Consider the following 21,156-nt stretch of genomic DNA (forward strand, 5'->3'; position numbering starts at 1 on the left):
AAGCATGTCTTGATCGAACGAAGCATCGACATTTAATTTCACAAAACCTATAGGTGGCCTCGTCCATCCCTCTATTCTATTTGTTGCCTTGGAGGATTGGGCAATAACATAGTTTCTCGTTATAGCACGTGCTCCCATCGAAATTTGGTATGCATCTTGGGTCTTCCCCTGATGGACTAGAGAACGTCTTTCCTACCATAAATACCAGGTTGTTATAGCGACTAGTTTGCGAACATTCTGCATGCCCACTGTAGATAGCTCGTGCTCTGGCATAAGAAGTAAAATTTTGAGTACTGCCTCGCCCGCACGATCGACCGCACAAGCTTTTTTAAGGCTTCGTGCAATCCCAGGTTCTCCCACACCTCTTTTGACTTTTGACACATAAATAACAAGTGTTTAGTATCTTCAGGCCCGTTCGAACATGAAGGGCAGGTGGATGAAACTTTCATACGTCTATTAGCCAGTGTAACACGACATGGGAGGGTTCCATGTAAGGTACGCCAAATAAAAATCTTCACTTTTGTTGGACAAGATAATTTCCAAATTTTGCTCCAAATAGTATTGACATTTATTCCTCCCATGCCATTAGAATGTTGTAGTTTCCTCCCATGCTGCCTTTTCCATTCCTCCATATAACAGAACAAACCGTGAACAGTCCATTCTTTGTAAAGCTCCAAGCTATGAAATCCGACATGTTATACGTGGGGCGGGGGATCGCAAGCACCCTCTGGACATCAATTGGCCATAACGTTTGTCTTACTAAATCTTCATCCCAACAATTGTTGATTGGATCTATAAGATCAACAACTTTTGTTAGAAGCTACCCTCTTCTAGGAATGATAATTTTCCTATTGGCCCCATTCGGGATCCATACATCTCTCCAAATATCTATATTTTGTCCATTTCCAACTTTCCAAATATAACCATTTTTCAGAGAGTCCACTCCCGCCATAATGCTTTGCCAAGTGAAAGAAGATCCTTTTTTAAGACTCGCATTCATTAAATCTCCATCCGGAAAATATTTGGCTCTTAAAATGCTGGCACATAGAGAATCAGGATTATCAAGCAGGCGCAATGCTTATTTGGCTAACAAGGCCAAATTGAAACAATGTATGTCTCGAAAACCTATTCCTCCTTGGTCTTTTGGTACACACATCTTCTACCATGCCATCCAATGCATTCTCTTCTGATTGTCTTCGTCACCCCACCAAAAATGCGACATCACATCAATGATTCCTTTGCAAATTTTTTTAGGAATTTTAAAGACAGAATTGCATAAGTTGGGATAGTTTGTACAACCGATTTGGGAAGGCTTTCCTTTCCTCCTGCTGATAGCAGCTTTTACTTCCAACCACTGATTTTCATAACAATTCGGTCTATTAAGAATTGGAAACAATCACTTTTGTCCATACCCACATTTGAAGGCAAACCCAAATATTTGTCATCGAGAGCTTCAACCATAATGTTCATAATAGTACATATATGCCCCTTATCTTCCACTTTCATGTTGGGACTAAAAAATATACTATATTTTTGCCCCGATGCAGCACAATAAGCATCCAAAACTGATTTCAGCGCCTCTGCATTCATCGAATTAGCTTGCATCAGGATTAAAGAATCGTCCGCGAAGAGGAGATTTGAAACAGATGGAGCATCTCAGCTAACTTTAATTCCGGAAATACTTCCATTCTGCTCTGTATTAGCTAAGAGTGCAGTCAAGCCTTCTGTACATAACAAAAATAAATAAGGGGAGAGAGGGTCTCCCTGCCTCAATCCTCTAGATGGTTTGAAGCTCTCTGTTTCTTCCGTGTTAAAACGAACTCGGTAATCCAGCGAGGACACACATTGCATAATTAAATTCACCCAATCCTGCTGAAAACCTAGTCTCAACATGATTTCCTTTAAAAAGGGCCACTCCACATTGAAATGACCTTATACACCACATTGCATAAACTGATTGGTCTAAATTGAGTTACCTTTTCTGGGGAGTTAACTTTTGGGATCATTACTGTTGTAGTATTATTCCAACCATCAGGTATAGTATAGGTATTCACCGCTTGGAGAACCTCTTCAGTCAAATCATCCCCTAACATAGCCCAAAATATCTTATAAAAATGGCATGAAGGCCATATGGCCCCGGCGCCTTTAAATCACCAATGTCAAAGAGGGCTTTCCGAACCTCTTTTGCCGTGTAGGGGGCAAGGAGAGCCCTATTCATCTCATATGTTACTTTCCTTTTTACCAGGGAGAGAACCTCCTGGTTCGGTTGATTAACTTCTAAAGTAAACAGGTTAGAAAAATACCCCAGAATATGATTCTTCATCTCCGTGTCTTTTACCCAAACCCCATTATCGTCAAGCAATTTCTTTATCTGATTTCTCTTCTTTCAACTGTTGCGGTGTTATGGAAAAAAGAAGTATTGCGATCACCATGCAATAACCAATTAGCTCGACCCCGTTGTAGCCAGTGTATCTCCTCTTGTTCCAATAAATTTTCAATCAGTACAATAGTCTCCTTTTGACGTGCAAGATAGTTAACATTCATAGGCCCCCTCCGTAGTTTTTCTAAATCTTTTTTTAGTTTATTAATTCTTTTTTTCAGACCCTTGAGGGTATCACGATCCCAAGTATGCAAATCTGCGTGTACCGCTCGTGTATGATCAGCGAGAGATGGCCCTATGCCCAACATCTTCGCTTTTTCCCAACTTGTACGTACAACTTCCATCGAGCTTCAAATTGTTTCCTTTGAGTTTTTGAGCGGTCAAAAATATTATCATCAAAATACTCCGTGTCTAAAATAATAGGGCGGTGGTCTGGGTGTACATGCTCTTCGTTTATAATCGCCACTCGAGGGAATTTATTCGCCCAATCCACATTACAGACCGCTCGACCCAGTCTTTCCCTGATTTCGCCCCTCCTCCATGTAAATAAGTCACCCATACATCCCATATCTGCTAGTCCACAATTTCCCAAACAATTACGAAAATCTTGCATCATCGCATTTGGTCTCGCATTCCCTCCCTCTTTCTCAGAACAAAATTTCATTAAAATCTCCTAACTACCCAGGGGTGATCGCCATTATTATACAAGTTCCGAATATCATCCCAAGACAAAGCACGGTCACTCTAGTCCGGATGGCCATAGAAACCGGTGAAATGCCACCGTACAGTATTCCCATTCATAAAAAGAACATCAATAAAACTATTTGACACGTAGTTCAAATTAACTTTATTCACTTTCTGATAAAACAAGACAAGGCCACCTGCTCGGCCATCACTCTCCACTACAAACATAGAATCCAAACTCAAGACACGATGAAGCTCATCGGCTTTACATTTATTCAAATGAGACTCTGAAAGGAAAATTAACTCTGCTTTGGTGCGCTCCTGTAGGTCCAAGAGCTCGCGAACTGCCGTGGGAGAGAGCATACAACGACCGTTCCAACCAATTATTTTCATTTGGCCCGGCGTACCTCCTCTTCGGAGGCCGCCAATGCGCCATCATCACCAACCGATTCCCTTCCCTGCTGCCCAACAACTTCTTCTTTCTCCTCAACCTCTTTAGCTACGTGTGTTATCACCCCATTCCCATCTCTCATTGTTTCCACTCTACCCGTACACACTCTCTTAGAAGATACATTTATATCCCGTACAACATGCGCTCATAACTATCCATGGTTTTCTGAAAAGAGAAATCCTGCTCACTACCATCTGTTGGGGCTTCAAAAAGGTTTCTTTTTTTACCTATGATGTTTTTGTGTGCTTCCTCTCAACACCCAGTTCCTCCTCCCCTCTTTCCCTCCCTCCCCTTTCCTTTTATTTTGCCCTGCATGGAATTCTTTGAAGCATTGAAAGTGAAAATTGGGTTATCAGTGGCGTTTTGAGTAGCTAGTCTTGCAGCAACAGCTCGTGAGAGAGCTTCCAACACGCCGGGTTTAAAGAGCAAAATGTTCACCCAGATGGATAACCCCCTGACCCTCCTGGCCAGTAACTCTCGGCTGGAACCCGACCAAAGCAGCAACAAACTTGTTTGATGTGTTTTCAAACCCCACCAGCACCCCATCCTGGCCCTCCTGGCCAGGCACAACAGCAGCGGGGTGAGCATTCATTACCACCTGCCCTTGGCCCTCCTGACCTTGGCTAGCGGCGGGAACAGGGGCTGGAGCTGCCCCCCGGTCCTCCTGACCAGGGACACTCGCCCCCAGGGAGCTCGCAGATGCAGTAGGGGGGCGGCCCAGCTGGCCGAGCTGCTGCACTCCCTTGTTGGAAGCCCCCCTTACCGCTAAACCCTGCCCCTCCTGGCCAAGGTTAGCGTGAACGGCCGGTCCTCCAGTCCGGACCACCTGGCCCGAAGCCGCTCCAAGCAAGCCGGCAAGGAGAGCATATGACCCCGGCCCTCCTGGCCGAGCGAAAGCCCTCCCTGGACTTGATCTCCAGTCATCAGGATAGTCGTCGCCATGGACGACGCATCCCCTTTTTCTTGCACAGTGAGATCATTTACAACTTTTGTTACTTTGACCACCATTCCTTCGGTGGCCCTGGACATGCTATTAAGGACACTACAACCGCACCTAAAGTGAGCTCTCTCAGCGATTTGCGTTTTTAACCGTCCATTTTCGTGATCAAAATGTTTCTGGCCGTCAGATTTCGCTTGTACAACCATCTCTCCCGCACTGGCCCAGCTATCCTATGGGCTGCTGCTCCAGAGGCTGAAACGAAGCCTTCTGGTTAACTGGGCCGTCGGCCAGCCCACAAGGACAGCTGCGCTTTAGTCAAAGAAGGTCCATCCACGAGGGATACTTGCCTAAAAACGACGAGGGATACAGCTCGTGCACCGATCAGGCGATCACCTCCGCCTCCCGGATCCGAGCCGCGCCCCGATCACCACCGCCGCGCCCCGATCTCCTCCGCCTCCTGTCTCCCGGCCGCGCCCTCGTCCTCACCACCGTCGCTGGATTTTCGAGGTTGCACGGCTTGCGCCTGGATCATGCCGCGTCCAGGCCATCCACTGTACCGCCGTCAACGCCAGGGTGCCGCCGCCCAAGATGGCGGCCGCGCTTCCGCTCTCTGGATGCATCATGGCGATTGATGTGACCAGAGGGCAGCGCGAGTAGGAAGCGAAAAGCCTCCTCCTGCAGCACCGGAGGCGATTGGGATGGAGCCGCCGCCACCGTTCCCTGCCACTCTATTTTCAAACGACTGCTTAAAGTCCCCCCGCTCTCTCTCTCTCTCCCTCCCTCCCTCCCTCTCTCCCTCCCTCTCTCTCTCTCTCTCTCTCTCTCTCTCTCTCTCTCTCTCTCTCTCTCTCTCTCTGTCCTAGGTGGTGTGCTTCTACTCCTAGATGATTTTAAGGATGAGCCTCCCCTGCTTGACAAAGTGTGCCGTGACTGAATTAGTAAGAACTGTAATATTTCACACCAATCGATCTGGTTCTTGATCCACCAGATGGCGGGAGAGCATAGGTGATGGCTGGGTAATTAAAGGGATTTGTGAGCAAAGGATTGTGATCCTTACACCTCTCGTTTGGTCGATCTGTGATGATCTATTTCTCTGGGACTTTCAATCTTCACGATCCTCTCTGCTCGGATGGGGAAATGAAAATTCTTTTTTATTCTTTATTATTGAATCATGTACCATTTGTTTTCAGGGTGGGATCCGATTATCGGCGTGTTTACATTTATCACCTCTTTGTGTTTCTTTCTGTGCAGCGTGTGTTTTTCAGAGCTTCAAATGAAAGGAGGACGAAGGGCGATTTAGGAAATTGTTGTTGTGGTCACGAAGACATCAGGCCAAAGGTAACCGGGTGCAACCGTGCAAGTGCTATTTATTATTCGACTGTATTTTGTTTATTCCAGATGAAATCCATACTATTTATAAGGACCAGCAAAAATGATGGCGCGACAAATAAACGATAGCTGGGTAAAGGTAGGAATCACGAATAGATGACCTACTGCTTTTAGGTGGTGATTGTAGAATTTTTGGAAAAAAGATGATGGACTATGCACTTATCTGCAATATCTTACTTTAATTTTGAATTATTCATATCCATAATTATTCTACTGATGACATGATAATCTTCAGGTAGTGGACCTCAAGGAACAATGAAGTGATATTTGTATGGAAAGTTTGTTGATTCTGGATGTCAGTGTTTTTCCTTTTGGTATTGGTTATTTGTAGTGCTACTCTTATTTAACTCATGTGGCCATATTATTAACTTTCTGGTAAATCTGAAAATTCATTTGCATTTTTGGCTATGTAGGAAGCATTTGCTGATTACATGAACAACTATCGCACTTGAACATTTGGGGCGTCATAACAGGTTTTAAGAACATAACTCCAGATGAATTTCGGAAGTTCGACTCGGACAATCAGTAACACTAGATATTGTGCTTCGAGAGGCTTTTAATGATTTATCAACCAATTGAAATTTTGTGGCAGAATAGAGAGGCTGAGCAGCCCTTCGTTTTTATGTTATACTCTTTCTAGAGATTTTAAATAGACTACCACATACGGATGTATATAGACATATTTTAGAGTGTAGATTCACTCATTTTGCTTCGTATGTAGTCTCTTTTGGAATCTCTAAAAATACTTATATTTAGGAACGGAGAGAGTATATTCCATTTCACACCCCACTACCTCTCTTGAAACCATACTGATCACCCCTCTAAATCAGTATCTAGAACCAATGAGAGTTCATGCAGTATGGTTTACTTTGTCTGTCCTTTTTTAGCTTATTCAGCTTACATGTATGGAGATGAGCATAAGACTTTTTCCCTGTGGGATGTATGGACTTTCACTTTGTGATTTTTTGTGTTCTTATCCAGTGTTCACCATGTCCAATTATTGATAGCTGGAAAACATAAGTCAGGTGGCTTTTCTTGTCCAAGATTTACTCTATGGTCCAAGATTTACTGTTTGCAGGCTCTACAGTATACAACTTATGTTTTTTCTCTGTAGTGTTACATCCTTTACTTGTGAAGAGGCAAAGGTGCACTCCTCTATATGGGAGCATGTGTACTTATTCAGGTCACAAATTCATATGCAGACTTGCTGCGGTTAAGATTGTTATGAGAATTTTATATTTCTCTCAGTGCATCTGTATATAATTGCACCATAGATTTTTTTTCCTCTTCTTTTGGTAAGTTTATTGTATTTAAATCACCTTGAGACATTGAATTTGTGGTACAATTGTTAGTTTATCTGAACCATTTCAATCTGCTCAACATTTTTTCCCTTGGAACCTGCTCAGCATATAAAGGATGATGATTATAAGACCTCTTGTTTTATCATGTATCTTCTCTCAAATATAATGTCTTATTTTATCTGTTGTATATTTATTTTGTCAGTCTAATTCTCCTTCTCTTGTAGCATTACTTAGTGAATATTTGTTACTCTTCGTTAAAGGAGAATGGTAAAGCCAACAAGAATGCAGAAACTAGCTCATATGTTGCGAGGAATCACAGACCTAATAGCACAATGCACTCTCATGAGGTAATTTTGTTACGTGCCTTTTCAACAGTATGCAAATATTAGTTTCACCAAGCCTGGATGTATTTTAACTTGTGTCGCTTCTCAAGGGACTTAGAGGGCCAGTGAGGTGCCAAGATCTACCGGCTGTCCATGGAACCTGTATTGCCGTCCTCAGCCATATACCATCTTTCTAACACTTGTTCGATTTTAATCTTTTGGTTTTCTACCGTTCCAGTAGCAGCTCCATGTATCTGGAAGTATTGGTATTGATGGTTGCAATTGATGAAAGGTGTCAACTATTCTTGGTATGTATCATCCGAGCAAAAATTGACCATTGTTTGACAACAACTGTTTTGTACTATCTGTAATGAACTTTGCTAACACTTTCGTGTGAGCTATTTTTCTTTGGAAACTTGCAATCTCAGATGTTCTCAGTTTTTTGGCTTCATAAATGTAGCTTGATTAATTGGACGTCCAACTTAGATGCAATCTATTTGACGATGAATAATGAATAGGCTGACTGTCAATCATACAAATCAAATTCAAGCTCCAACCAACTATTTGATTAGTGATATACATTTGCAACAAATTTAACATTTTGTATTACCATAATTTTATAATTTCTGACCATTCTATCGTCAAAATCGATGGGTGCAGCAACGCGCACAATCAACGATCTAGTTGTTACTATAACCAGTGAACATAGCTCTTCTACTAGATGTTTGACCTTTCCAGTAAGCCTCTACACTAAGATTTTTTGCAAATTTAGTTATTCTACTCTCCTTGGGGATCCTACAAAACCTCTTTGACATATGTCCTACTAGCCCACAACATTCACAATATGATGGTAATTTTTCATAGCAAACATCAAACCGAAGCTTTTCTTTACTACCTAAAGGGGTGAATTCTACCCTACTCTTGATTGGCTCATGTAGTGGGATTTTCACACGCACACATAAGTACTTCTCAACAATCAAGTGATCCTGGTGTGAAACAGTGATCACTTCACCGAGTTGGTCCCCTAGAGACCGACCCACATCCTCAGTTTTAAGCTCAAATGGTAGGTCACGAACCTGGGCCCATATAGCCATGGATCCAAGGTCCACCTCCGCCGGATCGCCCTTGCCGTCGAACTCGGTGAAGATGATCCCGTCACGGTTGTGGTGCCATGGCTGGGCGTTCAACACGAAACGTATGTCTATATCATTGGAGAAGTTGAGGATGAACCTCCCTTCGGCGCTGCCACCTCCTGAACGGTGACCCCATCTTGCAACCTCCAGGCCGACGATGCACGAAGGTCTTCGACGAGGATCCGAGGATTAACTTGGAAAGGTGAGAGAAATCGCCCTACCACCAAGCATCCTCTAACCGCTCTCCGCGCGGACTCCATGTCGATGATCAGAGGGGAGCCATCCCCACGGGGCCGCCTCGGCACCGTCTTCCCCGCGCCCTCAGGCAAGGAGGCCGGAACAGGAGAATTCTTCTCCATAATCGCCGGCACACTTCCGGAGCTCTTTCCTACCTCCTCCGTCTCCCCTTTCCTCTCCATCTCTCCCCTTTTCACCAAACTAGCAGGTCTAGACAAGAAAACCCGAAAGGAAGATAGAGTATTTTTTTCCTGTATGATGAACTGAGGACCTCCAGCAATCCCCCTCGGTGTTAAAATAGTGTCTCCCCTCTCCTGAGTTCGCCACAAACAGGACGAAATTCGTGCATTTAAAGAAAAATAAAGGGTCTTGAAAGAGCAGTTTCCAACTTAAAATCCCCCTAATTTCTCTCTTCTCCCTAAATGTGCAGATAAAAGCCCTCAACTGATTTCCCTCTTCATCTTTTATAATTCTCAAAGAGAAAATCTCTCTAGGAATCTGATCAGTAGCATTTCTTTCCAAAACATTAATACTCAAATCCGCAAATCCTACTCTGGACGGGAGTACTTCCTTTGGAGAAGATCTCCTAATGTATGGCAGTACCTCCTGATTGTCGCTGTTGCCTCTTTCGGCCGCCACTTTCCCCTTCTGATGGAACCGAGTCTCACCTGGGATCCCGCCCATCAGCTCCTTTGCACGCGCCTTCAATCGCCTCCAGCGGGTCTCCCAATCTGGAGATCGCCGGAGGATACGCCTGGACTCCGTCTTGATGGATTCCCAATCTAGCTTGCTGGCTGGGCTCCCGAAGAAACACCCCTCGCTCGTGGCTACACTAGCCACCGGGAACTCCCCCGGGTTCTTCGCCTCCAGGGTCACCGCCGGGTTCTCCGCCGCCAGCATCCCCGCCGGGTTCGCCGCCATCGCTCCTCTCTCTCTGTTTCCGTCGCCGCCAGATCGACTAGCGTTCGCAGGAACTCCGGGGTGTTTTTTGCAAAACTGCCCCTTTGGGTAAATTCTACTTCTATTGTCCTTATTCCAAAAATTTATAATCCCACTAGTTTGACCCATTACAGGCTCATTTAGCCTATGTGATGTCATATCCAAGGTCATATCCAAGTGGTTGGTTAACCGCATGAAGCCCCTACTTGACGATATTATTTCTCCAGAGCAAAGTGCATTCATTCCAGGGCGTATGATTACGGACAGTGCTCTCGGGGTCTTCGAGTGTATTCACCATATTAAACAAGAGAAGGACACAACAAAAAGTTTCTGCACTTACAAGTTGGATCTCTCAAAGGCATACGATAGGGTGGACTGGAAGTTCTCGAGGCAGGTAATGCAAAAGCTAGGTTTCTCTCAACGATGGGTGGACTGGATAATGTCTTGTGTCACATCGGTGAGGTATTCTGTCAAACTTAATGGGACCCTCTTGGATTCATTCGCACTGTCGCGAGGTCTTCGGCAAGGTGATCCTCTCTCTCCCTTTTTGTTCTATGAGTCTTCTGGTGATATTTCTCCGATCAAGGTGTATAGAAGAGCCCCGGGATCTCGCATCTTTTATTTCCTGATGACGCCATGCTTTTCTTCGAGGATAGTCGAGCTCAGGCTGAAAAAGTTAAATTGGCTTTGGATCAATACGGGAAGCAACGGTTCAATCTCTGAATTTTGATAAGTGCTCCATTCTCTTTGGTACTGCATGCTCTGGTGATATTCAGGAGGAGGTTAGGGGGGTGCTGAATGTTACTAGCTTGGTTTTTGTTGAAAAGTATCTTGGTCTTCCTATTCCAGATGGTCGAATGTCTAAAGGGAGATTCCAAAACCTCCAGATGAGCTTAACTAACCATTCAATCCAATGGGGAGATGGTCACCTTGCCCAACCTAGGAGGGAGACTCTTATAAAATCTGTTGTGCTTGCCCTACTTAACTATATGATGGGTGTATACAAGATTCCATTCTCTATATGTGATGAACTAACACGGATGGTGAGAGATTTTTATTGTGGAGCTGAAAAAGGCAAGAGGAAAGTACATTGGCGTGCATGAGAGGATCTACAACAACCAAAGAGTAAAAGGGGTGCTGGTTTTAGAGACTATAGAATCTTTAATCAAGCTTTGTTAGCAAAGCAAACGTGGAGATTGATATCTAAACCCGATAGCCTGTGTGCACAAGTGCTCAAAGCCAGGTATTATCCAGATGGTAATATTGAGGATACTGTTTTTTCCGGCAATGCATCTTCTTGGTGGCAAGCTATCAGCTATGGCCTTGAACTGTTAAAAAAAGGGCTTAATGGGGAGAGTGGGGAATGGAAGAAGTATTCGTGTGTGGCGCGATAATTGGATCCCAAGACCCTATAAGCCAATCACCTTACAAGGGAGATGCGGAATCCGCTTTGTGTCTGATCTGCTTAACAAAAATGGCTAATGGAATGTCGGGCTATTGCAGGTAACTTCCGGCTGATGTGAATGAGATAATAAAAATCAAGGCGTCCCCTCGGCAGGAGGACGACACTTTGGCTTGGGGTCCGGGTAAGTTCGGCGCCTTTTCGGTCAAAAGTGCATATCAATTTGGCTTTGAAGAGGTTCATAGGAGCTCGGCAACGGGCTTCAATTGGCGACCTGATGGTCGACGTACATGCTGGAAGCTTATATGGTCAGGGGGTGTTTCTCCAACAGTCCAGAATTTAGTGTGGCGTGTTGCTACTAACTCGCTGCCGACCTGGTGCAACAAGCAGAGGCGAGGACTTGAAGCTAGTGACATCTGCCCAGTATGTGCAGCTGAACCCGAGGACTGCTACCATACTCTTTCTGGTTGCACGTTCTCAAGAATCCCGTGGGAAGTAATGTCTGAGGTATGGCCACTCCCGAGCCTGTCTACCTTGTAGAACAATGGGGATGCGTGGCTGCTGCATGCCCTTGAACCGCTATAGGATGTTGAGAGATCTATGATGTTGATGTCTATGCCGAGGGCATGGCATATTCGAAACAAGGTCGTACACCATAAACAGTCCCGCCCATGGAAGCTTCGAGAAGATTCTTGATAAGCTATTTGGACTCTTTGATTGGCACTAGTCAATGTGTACCTGCAATGCACGTTAATTTGGAAGTATATTTAGTGCATGCAAATATTAAGTAGGATATTATTTGCGTGTTATTATGTGATTAGCATTATATTTGACATGAAATTAACTGCACGCTAAACGTGTTGAGCACTCAACATTGAAGCAATCCAGGTCGTTGGATTGACATGATTTAATGGCCGAGATTAATTGAAAACTGCCCGTTTGGGTCTTTTTATATTGGTATAGATTAAAACAGATCTCCCTATTGATCCACGCAAAGGCAAGTCAAGCATCACATATGATAATCTGAGTCCGCATATGTTAACGAACAAAAATGCTATAGTGGTCTGCTCCCAACTCTGGATGGGTGAATCTTAGTACCGATGGTTCTTTTGCGGATGACGGAACGGCTGGAGCTGGAATGGTGTTAAGAGATGACAAGGGTGCCATCATTTTCTCTTCTTGCAGGCAATTATTCTCCTGTCGCAAGGCCCTTGAAGCTGAATTGTGTGCTTGTATGGAAGGTTTATCCTCTGCCATCCAGAGAAGTGAGGTACCGATGATTGTGGAAATGGATTCAATTGTGGCGGTGAAGTTTATCCAAGCCTCGGAGGTTGACAGATCCATCCATTCGTCCATCATAAAGGAAATCAAATATCTTATGTCTCTTTGTGAAGTTTGTATTACTCATGTAAATCGTAGCCAAAATAAGGTTAGTGATAGCCTAGCTAAGTTTGCTCGAATTGAGGGTAGAACCATGACTTGGTTGGGTTCAGGACCTAAAGAATCCTCAGAATTAGCTGCGATGGACTGTTGTGATTGTGGAATTTGAGTAATACAAGTTTTCACCCACGAAAAAGAGAGAACCTCAGCTTTCTCAGATCCCCTGACTTTATTTCATCAGAACTTGTAAATGACATTGCTATTATACAATGAATAAAGTCCTATTCCTGTAAAAGAAAATAACTAATTGACAACGTTTACACGTCTTGTACAACATTATTTATTTATTATTGGGAAAGACCACAATTTTTTTTAACGGATGAAAGACCATGGATTGACTATTATTTAGTTACGTCATTGGAAAAATCTGTTGTGCCGAAGGTTTTGCAGGCGTTCGAGAAAAAGAAAGAACCGGACGTAATACAGGAAGAGTCTCCCAAAATTCTATTGCCGTTTAGTTAAACTTTTTTGATCATTGGATGTGAATGCTCGCGCTGAGTTACTCATGAGAACCATCATCACTAGTTCACCACGTACAAAAACAAGGTAAAAGTTCCCATATACAGTTAGTTGTTCAAACTAAAAATAGGTAAATTATATGTCCTATCTAAATAACACTGTTTCACATAGGACGAGGTGCAAAAAACCGGTCCATTTGCACATTTTGAAACAGCAGCATCGGATCTACGGGTGATTAAACAGTTTGTGGTTCCGTAAACCTGATCGCAGGCACCCACCAGGAAGCAAGAACCTGAACTTGTGTGCGTTCTTGACAAAATAGGAAGGCAGAAGCATGGCAGGCGCTGAGCTGGGTATGGCAGTCCCTCAGCTGGGTATGCCGTGAAGGAAATCAGACATGAAGCAAGATTCACAAGCACACAATGATTTGATTCTAATTCCTAAAATAAACACCTGATAATTGGTAAAGATGACAATAATATACTTCTAATCCTAGTAATGTAGCTTACACCAAAAGATCACCAAGACAAACATATATAGTTCATTTTAAGTGGCAGCCTCATTACATATAGATAGTAAAGTCCCTTTTACTACGGAGAGCTACTATTTGTATTACAAAACATCCCACTAACTTCAGCGCCAAATGTGGTTTTATGTACTCCCTCCGTCAAGAAATGTAAGAGCATTTAGATCACTATTTTAATGAGGGAGTATGTATCATGACTGTTAAGTAATTTTACAACACTCTGGATCAACATACTGAAAAAACAGCTTGATAATGGGAATGTACACATTTTAAATTTTTATGTATGTGTATATCAGTATATGCATACATACACGCTGCGGGGTCCTTCAAAATTACTGGTGGAGACGGTTAGCTTTCTTTTGCCTTTTTTCAGAAAAAATGGGAATAATAAAGTCACATAGACGGAAATCACAAGTCACATAGTCTTACAAGGCAAACCGAAATAACAACAACACAAATTGTGCAGAATACCAAGGCAAGGCTCCGACAGTGAGCGCAAATAGAAAAGTAAGGCAAGATAAATGAAGCTGGCGGCAATTAGGGCATCTGATTTGTACATACCTACTCATCTTTGTTTCCAGGGAACTAATCAAGTAGGTAGGATCCAACGATTGCGGTGACTAGCTCTATGGTAGCCTTGCCAAGGTTGAACTTTGTTGCCCCGATGAGAATGGCCTTGGACTTATGTCGGTGACGATGGGTTCCTACCGAGCCGTAATGTGGCATCTGCGACGAACCTTGGCGGCATAGTCCTTGGCCCTCTTGGAGCGCCCAGAGTGTTTGCGCAGCTCGTACTCACCCATGTAGGTAAAGTTGGATTCCTCCTTAAGTTGAGATTCCTGTTCCAACTTTCTCCTATATAGCTTCTCATCTTCAAATAGAGATTCTAATTCGTTTCCAGGAAACTTGCCCATCCAGCAAGGTGTGTAGACGAAAGATGCGTCCGTCCATCCATATGGTGGGTCAGTGTAAGCTTCTAGCCATGGACATGAACTGCCCAAATACTGAAATTTTGAGTTGTTCCAGTCATAGGCCAGCCCTGTGGTTGTTATCGCTGATGAAATCAAGAAGATGACCTCTTTATAAGGATCAAATCCAAGGAAACAATAAGATATGTGGATACCATATTATTCAGCCTTTTCAACGACGTCTTCAGTGTCAAGAACGTTATCCTCGTCAGAGTTCCAGTCATATTTCTCTTCCATAAGCACTTTGTGATTTTCATCTCTAGTATAAGCGTACTCGGGGTCGTCAGAGGTTGACTTACGGTAGTTAACATCTTGTAAGATCCATTGTTTGCCTAGTTGTTGAGCATAGTCATCATGTTCAAAGGTCTTAAGGAAGGTATCATGTTTTAACACCCAATCTGCTTGACCGCATGATTCACTGAGATACCAAACCCAAAGTCGATGATTCCAGTAATCAAGTGTTGCGCAATACACCCCTCTCGACGATCTCCCGAGATGTTGTTTGGGATATCCACTCAATTCACTGGCACATGGTAGTTTAATTACTCTGTATGTGTGATCTGACAAGGACATTCTGCACACATAAACATTCAGATAAAGTAAATTAAAAACAACATGAGTGAATCACAGTGGTATATACTCCGTATTTGTTAAAGGAGAATGGCGACCGAGGAGGGAGCAACAAGGATACCTGGTAAGATTTTTTTGAAACGAAGACGCTAGAAGCGTCCGACTTTAAATTAATAAAGCCCGAAAGGCACCAAGGTTCAATGGTTACACCATAAAAAAGTCAGCAACACACCCAACAAGACAGCAAAACAAGCAAGGTTCATCACAACAAAATAAACATCACGGACCAGCCAGTGCAATGACCTAAATGACTCAACACTCCATGGAGAACTTCCAAGCTTCATCAACTCGCCAGGTTTTGTCTTGCCATCATCTGAATCGTCTTGATACGCGCCATGGCAGCTGTCATACGCTCAGCATCGCGCTCCTTCCCCAGCGGGGTCCACGTCTGCAGAAATAAATGGCATTTGAAGATCACGTCTGCAGGGTGGTTAGGAAATTTCTTTTCAATCGTAATTTTATTCCGTGTCGTCCAAAGTGCCCACAGGAGTGCCCCTACGCAACGCCAAGCAAGTCTGCACGAGGACCCTTTCGTGGACTTAAGTATAGAAACTAATTGGGTCCCCGAAGCAGGATTCCAGTCCGTGTGAAAGGCCTCCCGGACAGCGCTCCACGCAAACCTGGCCAAGTGACACCTAAAGAAAACATGGTTCGCGTCTTCTCCATGCCCGCAATTGCACATGTGCCATCGGCCGGGCCGTTCCGTTTGGCTACGTTATCCGAAGTAGGCAGCCTATTCCTAAGCATTTGCCACATGAAGATCTTAATCTTCAGGGGCAAGCCTACCTTCCACAATCCCTTAGCTATGTCAAGCACTAGCCCTCCAGTAAGCTTGTTATACAAGGATTTTACCGAGAATTTCCCGGACGCAGTCAAACTCCAGCTAACTGTGTCAGCCCCCTCCCGCAGGCGGAGGGAACCTAATTGCTGGACCAGCCCGTCCCAAGATGCACGTTCTTCGTTAGATAGGGCCCTCATAAAGTGGATCGCCGGAGGGTCTGTACGCATCGCCTCCCCAACTAGAATGTTAGTGTCTGTGGCGATCCGGAATAAGGAGGGGTGACTTTGCCAAAGGGGGAAGTCACCCAGCCAGTGATCGAGCCAAAACCGAGTGGAAAGACCATTATTGGTCTGAAATTTGGCCCCTAAGTCAAAAGCTGGCCGCACCGCTTGGATCCCTTTCCAAAACGCTGAGCCGTTGGCCGGGGCTGTGAAAGGGTTTCCATTAGGGAAGTACTTGGCTTTTATCAGCTTTGCCCATAGCCCCGACTCATCTTGGGCCATCCGCCACCACCACTTCGCAAGGAGGGCAACGTTCATTAGTTTGGAGTTGAGGATTCCCAATCCACCAAATTTCTTAGGCCTGCAGACCTCCGCCCACTTGACGAGGTGGTACTTCCTCTTGATGCCAGTACCTTCCCAAAAGAACCTGGATCTCGGAGTGTCTAGCTTGGCGTGAACCCCATCGACAAGCAGAAACATCCCCATAGTGAAGAGGGGAAGGGAAGAGAGGCTCGAGTTTGTTAGAACGAGCCTTGCAGCGGAGGACATGAAACGCCCTCGCCACGGGCTTACCCTGTTAGCCACTTTCCCATACATGGGCTCCCATTCTAGGATCGAGAGTTTGCGGTTAGAGATTGGGAGCCCAAGATACTTAATTGGGAAGCTCCCTAACTTGCAATTAAGAAGGTTTGTGATTCGTAAACTGTGCTGGTCATCCATCCCCATGGTAATGACCTCACTCTTGCTAAAGTTAATTTTGAGTCCGGAGAGGAGCTCAAAGGCTAAAAGCAGAAGTTTAATCGTAGCAATACTATGGTCGCCTGGCTTGAACATCAACAAAGTGTCGTCTGCGTATTGTAGGTGAGTCACGCCACCTGGGATGAGGTGTGGAACTAGCCCCTTGATGTGCCCGGCCTCCCGGGCCTTGGTCAGCATGGCTGCCATAGCATCTGCCACAAAGTTAAAGATGAGAGGTGATATGGGATCACCCTGTCTAAGCCCTTTCCTGTTACGGAAAAATTTCCCCATTTTGCCGTTAACAATGACCGAGGTGTTGCCACTCGAGATCAGGTTCATGATCCGGTGCACAAACCCTGCCTCAAAACCCTTTTTGAGGAGGACCTCATGTATAAACTCCCAGTTTACACGATCGTAAGCTTTTTCGAAGTCTAGCTTAAGGATAACGCCCTGCCCCCGTGACCGTTTTAACTCGTGAATAATCTCCGTGAGAGCAATGGGGCCTTCCAAAATGTTCCTGCCTTTAAGGAAAGCAGTTTGGCTCGAACTAATGACTCGTTGGGCAACCGGCGCTAGCCTAGAAGCGTACGCTTTGGCACATAATTTAAAAGGGACATTAATGAGCGTAATCGGCCGGAACTGCTTGATAGATTCTATCCCTTTGACCTTGGGGATTAGGCAGATAGCCCCGAAATTTAGGCGCGACAGGTCCACCGTTCCTAGGGCAAAGCCGTTTATGATCGCTTGGAAAAGGTCTCGTAGCAACGGCCAGAAGCGCTTGAAGAACTCCACCGGCCAGCCATCTGGGCCTGGAGCCGTGTCGTTCTTCATACCCGCAAGCGCACAGTCAATCTCCTGGGCCGAAAAGGACACCATTAAGGCGTCGTTTTCCTGCTGCGAAACCCACTCGTGCATACCCCACAAGTCCTCCCTTAGACTTAGAGACTTAGCCTCAGTTGTTCCCAACAGCTCAACGAAGAAGTCAAAAATGTGATTCACTATGTCATTCTGGGTGATCAACGTCCCACGCTCGGACTGAAGCCTAAGGATAGTACTCTTACGTTTGCGTCCGTTAGCGAACGCATGGAAGTAGCCTGTGTTGGCATCACCCTTCACAACCCACTTGACACCACCCCTACGGCGCCAATATTCCTCCTCCGCCCTGAGAATAGCCAGGACCTGATGTTCAAGGGAGTATCTAAGCTCCCATTCGTCACCAGAGAAGGATCTTACATCCGCCTGCGAGTCAAGGAGAGCGATATCAGCCATGATGTGCTCCCTCTCTCTCTTGGACTCGCTGCCATGATTACCCCCCCATCCCCTAAGGAAAGCTCGCAGCGCCGCAGCCGCAGAGGACCAGAACTCCACTGGTCCACGTTGGCGCCCTATCTTGTTGCCAATCAGGGTCCATCGGTTTGTGACAATCTGGCCAAAAGCCTCATGTTCGAACCAGGCTGTCTCGAAGAAAAACCTACGGCTGCGACACACGTTATCCTCCCCAGAGGATAGGATCAAAGGGACGTGGTCAGATCCTATGCGCGTTTCCGCCACTAGAGTGCATAGGGGAAACAACGCCTCCCAGTCACTAGAGCAAAATACATGGTCGAGGACGCAATGAATTGGCTTTCGTTGCTTGTTAGTCCACGTGAATCTGGCCCCAGTACGTGCAATCTCTCTAAGGGCAGCGGACGCAATGGCATTGTTGAACAGGGACACCCTAGCCCAGTCAATATTGTTGTTGCTCTTGTCCGCCCCCGAGCGGATCAAGTTGAAGTCACCTCCCACCACCACGGGGAGGTTGGACGCTTGTTTGGCCCCCACCATAGCTGTGATTTCTCCCAAGAAATCAGCGGACCTCGCGTGGTCAGCTGGCCCATATACACTCGCAATCACCCAAGAGGCTTGGGAGACCCGATGTCTAACAGTGGCAGCTATAAAGTACGTACCGGCCTCCCACGAAATAACCTCACACACATCCTTATTACAACCCATCAGTTGACCCCCAGAGAGGCCCACGGACGGGGTCCAAAACCAATCAAAGCGCTGGAGCGTGCCAACAAGTCTCTAAATGAAAATTCGGCCTTAATTGTCTCCTGAAGCGCAACGAAGTCAATGTGTTTCTTTGGCCATGTACTCGCGAAGCTGCGTGCGACGCCCCCCGTGCTCGCAGCCGCGGATATTCCAAAAGAAGTAACCCATCAGATGATCATGTTACGCAGGCGGACTCCACGGGAGGAGACCGCCTTGGCCACACGCTTCCTAGTCGTCATCCGACTGGAAGAAGGCAGATCCGAGGCCACCCCGGCCTCGGCTCCCTCGTTGGGCACGGCGACATCATCAGCCCCTACTGATGCTGCGGCCGGAACTTGCAACGCCTGAGCAGCCATGCACCTGGCGGCTGCTTCCGCAAGGGCGGACTACGCTTCTTCACGCGCGCGAACTAAAGGAATCAAATCCAAAGACGTGAAGTCTAGCGCTACGCCACTATCATGCAGAATCTTGGCGAGATGCTCGTCAGAGAAAGCATTTGGAATCTTAAAGGAAGGGGGAGGATTACCTGTCGTGTCCATGTTCTTGTCAGCAGCACGGAGCTTGGCACTTTCCAGAGAGGTCATGTCTTCAAGCTTGGCCTTGGCGCGAGCGCTAGGAGCACAAGACGCCACCGGAGTTGCCCTTGTACGCTTGGCCTTGGCGATAAGATAGCCATTCGTGCAATGGATGTAGAGCGTGCTTTGCCAGTAGACGGCATAAAAACGACAGTGCTTATACCAAGAATTCCACTCCATGTTGGCGACGATCCCTGCAGCCTCCCCTTCCCGAAGGAAGGTCATCTCGTCCCATTGCTGAGTCACCGACGAGAACACATGGATGAGGTATGACGTTGGAGGCCACTCCGACTGGAGCAACGGGTCCTCGTCGTCGGATTCCCCGTCGGCTGGCAGTCGTCGCAGTGGCACGCGTGGGATCAGAAAGACCTGGTAGTGCGGTGACACGGCGGCCTCGAACGCGAGGTAGGCGGTCTGCTCGAATCCTGGCATGTGCGGCGGGGGTCGTTTGGGCAAGCGCGCCCACCGACGCGTGGCCGGGTTGACGACGTACTCGCGCGGCGGTGCATCGTCCCGCGACTCGCGGCAAAGCAGAAGGCCGTCGCAGTGGCCCGTGACCGTGACGCCCGCGCAGGGCAGGAAACCGAGCCCTCCGTCGATCGCCGGGCCCGTGGAGGGGCGGGCGAAGAACTCCGAGTAGTGATTCGCGGCGAAGTTGATGAAGATGCCACGCACCGAGCGCGGAAGCAGGTTGCCGCGCACGCGGCCGTCGACGGCGTCGCGCCACGCCTTGCACACCCGCCGGGCCTTGGCCAGGATGTGCGGCGGGAGACGCCGGAGGACCTCCGCGAGCGCGTCGTCGGGCAGCGCGGCCGGCTCCGATTCCATCGCCGATTGATCTCGGTTCGAGATCGGGCATGCGACACGGTGCTTTGGGGCTGCAGGATGTTGTCACACTCCTAGATCCAGATCTAGAGTTCAGGAGAGGAAATTTTTGGGACCAAATAGTGGAAGCGAGGATTTGGGACTGATAGTTTCTGAAGAGTGAAGAAAGTTCATCCCCGGCCTACTGTCTCACGCCTTATACTCGTGAGTGAAACACACGACCAGGCGACCTAGGGAGCGTTTGGATCCAAGGCAAAAGCCAAACTAGCCTTGCTAGGCAAGGTTAGGCGTTTGGTGTGAAGAAGTAAATCTAGCTTTTGATGGCAATTTAGCCCATAACCGTCGCCAAATCCTTGCCCACGAAGGAGAGCCGATTTGGCTCGCTCACCTCGGCAAGCGAACAAACACAAAAAATGCAATGTGCATGCGCACTGTAACTTCCTCAGTATGGGTCTTGGCCCACGATGCACCACTCCCATGGTCCTTTTTTACCCTCGGACTGTTGCACGCTGCAAACAAACAGCTAGCTTTGCTCCTATGAGCCCTTGCTGAAGCCGGCTAGCAAAATCTAGCCTAGTAGGCAAGACCAATGCTTCTCCACATCCAGTTACCCTCTTTTTTTTCTTTTTTTTTTGAGAACTCGCGAACCTGGTCACTCGTGTGCCTAACAGGACGCACGCTTGCAATGTCCTCTGGCCCATGGGCAGCCTGGCTCCTTCCGTCCAGAAGCATTGGTCGTGAAGCACGGCTAGACAGACGCGAGACGATCCACGCCATTGGATT

At 46.5% G+C, this 21,156-nt stretch overlaps 1 protein-coding gene across 1 annotated transcript; it reads right to left on the bottom strand.

The window, feature by feature from the left end:
• Nucleotides 1-15,278: 15,278 nt before the first annotated feature.
• On the bottom strand, nt 15,279-20,561 carry LOC123133590 (uncharacterized). Its single transcript, XM_044553052.1, has 2 exons — nt 19,500-20,561; nt 15,279-15,590 (listed from the first exon to the last, which is right to left on the bottom strand). The coding sequence occupies exons 1-2, from the start codon at nt 20,374-20,376 to the stop codon at nt 15,556-15,558; spliced, it is 912 nt and encodes a 303-aa protein (XP_044408987.1). The 5' UTR covers nt 20,377-20,561; the 3' UTR covers nt 15,279-15,555.
• Between the last annotated feature and the right edge of the window lie 595 nt (nt 20,562-21,156).

The sequence above is a fragment of the Triticum aestivum genome, chromosome 6B (assembly GCF_018294505.1).
Source record: "Triticum aestivum cultivar Chinese Spring chromosome 6B, IWGSC CS RefSeq v2.1, whole genome shotgun sequence".
Classification (NCBI taxonomy): domain Eukaryota; kingdom Viridiplantae; phylum Streptophyta; class Magnoliopsida; order Poales; family Poaceae; genus Triticum; species Triticum aestivum.